This window comes from Adiantum capillus-veneris, chromosome 23 (genome assembly GCF_014529385.1).
Source record: "Adiantum capillus-veneris isolate H3 chromosome 23, ASM1452938v2, whole genome shotgun sequence".
In the NCBI taxonomy this organism is placed as follows: domain Eukaryota; kingdom Viridiplantae; phylum Streptophyta; class Polypodiopsida; order Polypodiales; family Pteridaceae; genus Adiantum; species Adiantum capillus-veneris.
The window spans coordinates 89,503,290-89,512,477 of NC_140953.1; the positions used below are offsets into that span (position 1 = coordinate 89,503,290).

A 9,188-nucleotide genomic window follows, 5' to 3' on the forward strand; every position below is an offset into this window, starting at 1 on the left:
AACATTAGTTGCTACCCTTGTTTGCTTTTGAAAATTATCTCTCAAGTAGCCACACCCGTGGTTTAGAGACTGTTGATTGCAAAGAGTAGTGGATAGGGTCTAGCATTGCTCAATTGATTATGGCTCATATTGAGCTTGTTAGTAGCTCAATAATGGTTAATCCAAAGGCAAGCACCAATTGCAAAAGACTCCATTATTAAGTCTATAGTTCCTTTTCAACCAAGTTAATAGATCTCTGTCCCACTTACCCTCTTGTAATAAACATGGCAAACCTTTCATGGACAACTTAAGGATCTCTCTTCCTAAACACAAAAAGAGAAACCAATAGCTTTGATACCAATGTAAAAAAAATTGGATTAATTTTAAAAGTAGCGGAATTAAGATGAGTATAGTGAGAATTCCCTTAAGAGAATTCCTTATGAGCATAAGAAGAGTACTTGATGGGAGATAGCATAACAACCATATTACGTAGTTAGCTTGGCATGAACAATACTTGTAAGAGAGAGAGAGAGAGAGAGAGAGAGAGAGAGAGAGAGAGAGAGAGAGAGAGAGAGAGAAATTGACAACAGTTGAGGACCGGATTTACTTGGAGCCAGTCCCCCCTCAGAAGGCTTTTGTATTAGAGATTCCCCCATAAAGAGAGACTTGCTACAATACAAGCTTGTGTTCCTTGAGCCCTTGCAATGAAGATGGTAGACTTCATACATGAAAATTATGCCATTAACTAGCTTGAAAAAGCATATACATGTCCCCGGACTCAATCCCAAGACCTCAAATACCTTCGAAGGTTGAGAGAGCTAGCAATGAGTGAGGTTAGGGAAGAGGAAGAAGAAGTAGCATACGAGAAAGAAATAGTTTCCTCACTTGTCTTTACTCTTGTAGCTTAGCACAACATAGTAGCATAGTAATGGATATGAAGAAGATGGAAATCTTTTTCTTCGAATCATGGCTCTTTGTTGGATTTTCATTCCATAGCCTTTGGTGTAGGCTCTCAACTTCCCAAGCTTGGAGAAGGTAATGAAGGTCTTGCTCTTCACACAAGGAGAGAATGTGTGTGAGTGTGTGGGAGAGAGTGTATTTCCACAAGCACACCCTCTTCTTGCTTGGGTCAACCCCCCCTTCTAGATCAAGCTTGGACTTGATTGGACCTCTACAATTAAGCCTAGCCAATCACATGCTTTACTCATATCAAGCAACAAGGGTAGCATTTGGACAAGTTTCTCCTTACCCCTTTAGGAGAGAAGACTTGAATATTGTTTCGATAATTATTTTATTGAATTAAATTTTCATTGAACCTCTTTGAGGGCTATCCAATAGGATCCAAAAGCACCATGAGGGCAACATGGGTAGGGGATTGACATGTGTCCTTGCTGCCTCCTAAGTCTTGGATTGCCTTGAGACTGTGTGAGAGTGAGTTCTCTCTTAGCTCCTAGCTTCAAAGCTCGCCCCCTCTTATGTGGGGATCCCATTGACTTTAAGCACCTCAAGCCCTTATCCCTCAAGCATGATCAAGCATCTTAATCATCAAGCATGACAAGCACCTGATCAAGCACCTTAGTCAACAAGCACGACAAGCACCTCAATCATGGGCAAGGTTCCCACCTGAAGGTCTCCAGCTTGCCTAAGGTCCTAGGTTTAAGGACTTTTAACACTAAATTTTGGAGATCTTTAATGAAGCTAACCCTAAGATATTTTAAGATCCATTATCTGGCCATTGCTCTTTGATAGACCACCTCCCTTTTGTACTCATTGCCTTTCTCCCTTTGGTGAAGATCTAAAGGCACATATCTATATTCTACTTCTTGTTCCCATTTATTTTCCCACATGAAATGATTGATTCAATATGAGAAAATAATTTGGGTCAGGTAGATATTAGATTTTATGGCATTTGTAGTCATGTTTGGTTTTTAGGTTCATGATACATACTTTAAAAAGAAAATGGTTTTTATTCTTGTAATCAGCTTGCTGTCCAACAAATGACATGGTCACCATATATAAAGCACACTGTGTGGTCCCAACTATTTTCCTAGCAAAAAAAATTCAATTGTTTAGGTTTCATTTTGAGGATGAGTATGTCATTGAGTATGTTTATCAAATAAATAGTTGGATGGAGAAAATATGCAACCAAGTGATTTAGGGGGATGGCTGATATCCAATGTAGTTTCACTCTCATGGCCATTATCATTGTTCTTAGGTAAGCTTAGGGAACTAAAAGATTGAGATATTTAAATAAAATCAAAGGTTGTGGATGATGTTATGCTTATGAAGAGTGTACTCTAAATCAAAGACATAACCTCATACCTTTGTGCTAGCAAGATAGCTCTCAAGATCTAGACACCTCAACCCACATACACTTGTTAAGATGCATCATCAAGTAGCTGCCTACATGCATATGCGAGAAGTCTCGTTATTAAGGTAGGTATTGGTAATATAAAATTTTAGAAGAATTTATATTATACAAAAGCACGGGAAAGTAGTGAAGAAGTATGCACATTGATTACAAAGAGACAAATGAAGTTTTGCATTACACTACTGTGAAACTGAGGGGTTGAGATTGAGTATAGTGTAGATTACAAGGTAGATTGAACTTGTATAATTGACATACATTGCTTTGGAGAGGGTAGAGCCCATAAGTATGGGCAAGTTACAAGGTTATAAGTACATTGAGTGAGGGGGGTGAAGGCCCAAGGTATGTAGCTACTTGGATGGCAAGGGTAAGACATGTAGTGTTGACTACTATGAGATAGAGATTATTGAGGTAGGGGTTGAGGCCATGATCACCTCGAGATAGACATGGTGGTCCAATATGTGGGAGCGCAAGACCCTTGTATCATGCTCTCCAATCGCCTCCCTCTATTTGAAGGAGAGCTCAGGGGGTCCTGAGAGTCTCTCTAGTACGGTGATGAGCTGCGGCGTGTACATGTCATCGGTTGGAACCTTGTGTTGATGGTATCGTGAATAACTACCATCCCAATATAATATGTCAATAATGTCGTGCACTGCAGGTCAAGTGGTGGTGGACACGCGTTTGAGAAACTCGTATGTGCTGATCATGGTGATTGTGGAGATTGACATGGTGGCCCATCTAGGAGCAAAGCCCTTGTAGAATGCTCTCCAACCACCTTCCTCTTGAAGCAGGGTCCTAAGAGTCTCTCGGACGGTGATTGGCTGCTTGTTGTGCAGGTCCTGATCGCTTTTGCAGGCCACTTGGGACCTTGTCTTGAGGGTATCCAAGGGTCCAGTCACAATAGCTACCACACCAGCCGCGAAGGTTGCGCTCAGAGCTTGCACGCCAACCACCATAGCCGAGCTTGGATCATCAGTGTATTTTGCAGGCTCTTCCGACGTCGATCGTAGCGAGGCGAGAGTGGCCCAAATGGCTCTTTGTGTCATGGAGTATGTTGTCCAGCTCAAAGCACTGGAAGGTGCAGAAGTCAAGAGGGAGAAGGCAAAGCTTCTGTACAAGCCTCTGAGGCCGTCGGTGCGGAGGATGGTACGGAATGCGTCATAGCCACCATTGTAGTTGTAATTATGGGTATATGCAATATGAGGGCCTGCGAGTAATTTCTGGCTTGACTGCGCATGCGGAGCAGTCTTTCGCACGAGCATGAGGCGCTGGCTGATGACATCCACGGGGGTCCAAACCAGCAGGGAGGCCATGGCAGCAGCGAAGCCAGCAGCCGCATTTGCAGTGGCGGCAGCGGCGGAGTCAGACAGCCCGAGATGGCGAGCCGCACAGCCTACGTTGCTTTTGGTGAGCTCGAGAGTGCCCAAATAGAGAGTCCTTGCAGGGACGGTTCCGAGCAGAGATGTGCCAAAGCCTTTGTAAAGGGCACGCAGGCCTTCACCGCGCACGAGGTTTTGGGCCAGCCGTATGCTGGACATGGAACTGCTGTGCACGCACACCTGCTGCCTGGTTTTCAAGACCAGACCTGGATAGGTGGTGGCAGATACGCCGGAATAGAGAGCCGACCCCAGCAAGAAAAATCGGGTCTTGTCCAGCGTGGCCCAATCCGCCCCCTCCACCGTACTCACACCAGAGCTAGCCCTCGCATTCTTCTCATCAGTTCTGGCCATCGGCGGACGTCTACAAGACGAGCGCTCAGCAACGTTGATTCTGCAGCCTAGCAGATCAACGCCCGTGTCCCGGTGCTCCATCTCCGGAGCTCCGGTTGTATTGGCCCTTATATGGGTTCAGAGTAGGGTCGGTTGCCTTACATGTCGTGCCGGCCCAAGGTCCTGAAATTCGAACACAAAGGCTCGTAATTAGTCCTAAGCTATCATACTGGGTTCCATTTGATGGAGATTCACAATTATTATCTTCCAAACTCCAAGGAGACCTCGGTAAATGCTTTTACTCCCTACCTAAACAATTGGTCAGCTACCCAAATCAACCAGCCACAATGATTTGCTTCTGAATATAGGATGTTAGGAAGATATTTAGAAAGAATCCACTATTCAAATTTCACCGTAAGAATAACACTCGCTCTAAAGAATACCACTCCTTCCACTAGGAAGAGTAAAAATACATAGCCCATTTGAAGCCTAGCTAGAGCCCCCTCACCCACCTTCCTCTCCCTTCCACTCTACTATTGAAATTTGCTTGGCTGCGGCCTCCCTCTCTCACACACTCATATACACACAAAGAAGAAGGAGATTCTGGAGAGAAAAGATGGCGCATGAGAGAGAGAAACAGAGAGACGTTGCTGACTCAATACATGCTTAATTTATGTAGACGTGCGTTGTTTTATAGGTCCGGCTAGCACTGTTTTGGTTCTCATTACAAGTTTTAGACTTTTTCTGAACATGAAAAAAAGGGCACCTTTTCCACTTCTTTTTCTACTTCAAAGCGGGAAAAGCACGAGAAATGTAAAAATGTTTTGATATTAAAAAAAAGATTTTTCATTTAAAATATTTATCATTGCAATGTAGTAATTTTATCAAACTCAAAATATTTGCACATATCATCATGCAAGAAGAAGTTCAAATCTTTGCATACATGAATAATTTGTGTCAGTTTAGGTCTAAATTTTCTCATATTGAAACATGTAAATTTTAACAATGTTACTTATATTTTGGTTTTAAAGGTGGCATTCTTAATTTCTTTTGCAACAATTATTTTCACTTCAACACCATGATTTTTTTGCACAGTGTAGCTGCTTGTAACCATTCAAATTTTGGCAATATACGATATATTCTCATCTTCTTGAGTAAAAAAATGCATCTATGCCATGGTAAACTTTTCGTATGCTGAAAAAATTTCAATGCTTAAGACATTGAAAATTTTGTATGGTAAGAGAAATTCTCACAGCCTACCATAAAAAGCACTTTGCCTCTAGTGATAATAATTCTTACTTTGTAAAGATTTCACTTTTCCTAACAAAATATTTTAGCTTTTGAACCCTACAAAACATTGCATCAATATGCATATGACAAAGCCTTTTCTTTTAATGTGAGAAAGCATTTAAATGATAAAAAAATTTGTGTCATGACAATAATTTTCACTCTCAAAAGTGAGAAAAGCTCGAGCTTTACTGTAAATTATCAGTTATATGATGTTATATTTTCATCTTTTGTAGCAAGTTTTCACTCTTAAATGATTAAAAAAAATTACTATGACAAAGATTCTTATCATTCAAAGTGCAAAATTAATCTTGGACTTCAATGTAGTGTTAATTTGGTAGGTTCTAATACAATTTACCTATTTAACCATCAAATATTTTGCATGATGACAAAAGTTTTTATCTCTTAAAGTGAGAAAAGATTAAATTTCAATGTAGGTTGTTTCTATATTAAAGATTCTCCACTTTTGCAGACAAGATTGCTCATATAAGATGATGAGAATTTTTTTATCATGTGAGAAATTATCACCTTTTAAAGTGATAAAAGCTTGAACTTCAATGTAGGTTATTCTCATATAGTAACATATTCACCTTTTCTAGCAAGACTAGCTGCCTCTTGGACCATAAATTATTCTACCTCTTAAGCTTTAATTAATCTGCTTATGTAGAATTTTTTGAAACACCTTAGCATACCGTATGAAATCCTTCAAAATCAAGTTTTGGTCTCGTCTTATTCATGTAAATTATGCCTCGACAAAATAGTGCATTTGTTTAGTTGTGTGTGTGTGTGTGTGTGTGTGTGTGTGTGTGTGTGAGTGAGAGAGAGAGAGAGAGAGAGAGAGAGAGAGATCACATTTAAGAAATACTTAAAGACCTAGCACTCTAAACAAGGTATAGTGATACAATTTTTGGCATCTCATAATGAATTATTGGCCTCAAAAAAGATATTTTACTATACATCAACAACCAAAATACTAAGGATATTTTCCATAACAACCCAATCCAGTAGTTGAGAGCTCCACCTTACAAAAAGTGATAGGTGTGGAGCTCTTCTTTACCAAAAGTAGAGCTGTAGAGCTATATGTTTTCATGCTCGATACATATCTCAATAGTATTTGACATATAACAACGTTGGATTATCATTATTATATGATGATACACATTTGCAATTGACGTTGTCGTGCCGTGGTACGTACATAGTGTGAAATAAAAACATTCACCTCACTTTTGACACTTCTCGATGCATGGAAAGAAAAACAATAATGTACATATCGTGATATATGCTAAAGTGGCTATTGCGGTGGCTATCATGTACATACCTATCCGCGGAGTCGTGGCCTTGGATGTGGCTCATTTGCGTGCCTTTTCACTTGATAAGATTCTTAATTTGGTTTGACAATGTACATAGTCCAAGTGTTTCACGGTGGAATGCTCATCTCGCCTACAAAGACTGATGCGGGCAAAAACTACCAAAAATAGCAACTAACAGGCGCCGCAGAATTGCATGGAAAGTGACCCAAAATGGTATATTGATGAAAAATGATGCTTATCTATACTTTTTATGCTTATGCAAGTGATCCCACAAATTTAGGGATTTTCTTGGCTCCGTTTGGGAATTTCCGCATCAAAAATGACATTTTCTGGGTCAAAAAAGAGCTGAAAATGGCCTAGTTTTGGTCCAAAGTGGCAAAATGGCCCAAAAGTTGACAGAACAGCTGAAAATGCCGTGGGTAAGAGAGAGAGGGCTGCTTTTTACAGAAAAAACCAGCAATTCAGAGCTCTTAAATTTCTGCAAATTCAGAAAATGATCGCTATGAAGGTGGAAGCTCGTGTATTCCTTTCAGTTGTTTGATGTTACGACTATGTAATTGGGGGCGAGGCTACATGATACCATGAAAGAGGTTTGGGTTTTGATTGAGATTTGTTCTTGTATGAGCATCGAGGTTTCATGGCTGAAACTTTGGTGTTTTTAAATGGTCTTTTTAAGTGAAATTGAATGTGGTTTGGTGATCCTCTAATCATAATCTCAACTACAAAAACAAGCAATTTCCAAGCACGATAGGAAAGAGGGTTTGTGACTTTGCTGTCATGAATGCTCTTAGATTTTCTGTCACCCTTAGAAAGAGGGTTGGTGATTCTCACAAATGCTTTTTCACAAAGTGTTTGTGACTCTCATCACGAACTCTCACAGCGAGAGGTTTTGCATCTTCCCAGCTAGACCGCACTCATTCCAACATTTTTGGTGAACCCGACGTGAAGTTGTTGGGGTGGGAGTTTGTGAATTGATCTAGATACTTTGTTAGCCATGGATGAAAATCAAGAGACACATGGGAAGCACTTTGATCCTGCAGTCATGTAGATGTTTCAAGCATTTGCCATGTACATGCAGCAACAACAAGCAGCGGAAGAAGCCAGTTTTCAACCAAGAAAGCACTACAGTCCATTGTGAAGAGAATTGACCAATTTCATGGAAAGTACATCACAAAGTATCTACGAGATTATATGACGGAAATGGAGTTGAACCGAGTGTGTGAGGAAGACACGGTTCGAAGTTTTGAGCTAGTTTGTGTCCCAGAGATTAGAGACCGTATTAGGGCAGTTCAAAATGCTCATGGAAGAAATTGGGAGGAATTCAAGAAAAGAAGACTACTTTATAGAGGACTTTGAGAGGGTGACCAAAAGAACTTTCTTAGATTGGGTTGCAAAGCCTAAAGAAGGGATTTTTTCTACAGAGCTTCTCAGAGAGTTTGAGCGACGCTATGCTCAACTATCACAAATTGAACAAGCTTCCTTGGATACGGAGAAGGTAGAACTTTCCCTACAAGCAGCGGGCAAAGAAATTGAAGAAAAGTTAGAGCTTCTCTTGGAAGACAAAGATACAGAGCAAGGTTTGAAGAGAAGGTGGAATGATGTACAAGATGCAGTCTCCCTGTTGGCAAAAAGACAACACAGAAGAGACAAGATGGTGGTGAACAATGGTGCTCCAGTTCCTGCTATTACGGAGAAGCAGCCAAAACCTACTATTGTAGCTTCTAAGGATGATGGTTCTATGCAGCTTGAAGAACTTTTGAAGGGCATATGCAAGCTGAAATTAAAGCTACCAAGGCTTGAAGAAAAGGGGCAAACGTCTGGACAGTCAACAAGTCAAAGACCTTAAAACAGAGAGGGATTTCTAAATAGGTGCATCTGGTGTGAGAGCCTAGACCATCCAAGAAGGGACTCTGAAAGCTTCAAAGATGCCTTGGATAAAGATATTGTCTTCTTCAAAGAAGGGAAGATACATCTTAGTGAAAAAGGTAAGCCCTTGGTGACCACTACTAGAGATCACTTGAATACTGACGCCATTGGCGGGCGTCGGTATGTGCATCGGCAATACTAGAGGGAGCTCAGATTTTTAAAAAAATTCAATTTCAATTTCTGTCGCGTATACCGACGCAGATATCGACATAGATATAGCAGCGTATACCGATGCCGACTGATAAAAATGAAACCGCGGGCTTATATTCTGCGCATTTCCAAAAACTTATTCTCTCTCTCTTTTCGCTCAACTCGCGGTGAGAGGGCAAACACCATCACATCTTCTCTACATTAACAAAAAGTAGTAAAAAAAATAGAGTAGATACAAAATTAAACATAAAAAAAGGGAGAGGAAAAAAGAGAGAAAGAAAGAGAAATAGAGAGAAGGAGAGAGTAGAGAAAGATAGAGGGAGAGAAAAAAAGATAGAGAGAGAGAGAGCTAGAGGTAAAGAGAGAAAGAGACATAGATAGCGGGAAAGAGAAAAAGAGGTAAAGAAGGAGATGGAGGGAAAGAGAGAGAATAGAGAAAGAGAGAGGCAGAAGGAAGGT

The 9,188-nt window shown here is 40.5% G+C and overlaps 1 protein-coding gene across 1 annotated transcript; it reads right to left on the reverse strand.

Moving 5' to 3' along the window:
* Positions 1-3,006: 3,006 nt before the first annotated feature.
* On the reverse strand, positions 3,007-4,158 carry LOC147428141 (uncharacterized). Its single transcript, XM_086496805.1, has one exon. It carries the CDS (start codon positions 4,156-4,158, stop codon positions 3,007-3,009), a length of 1,152 nt encoding a protein of 383 aa, XP_086352931.1.
* Between the last annotated feature and the right edge of the window lie 5,030 nt (positions 4,159-9,188).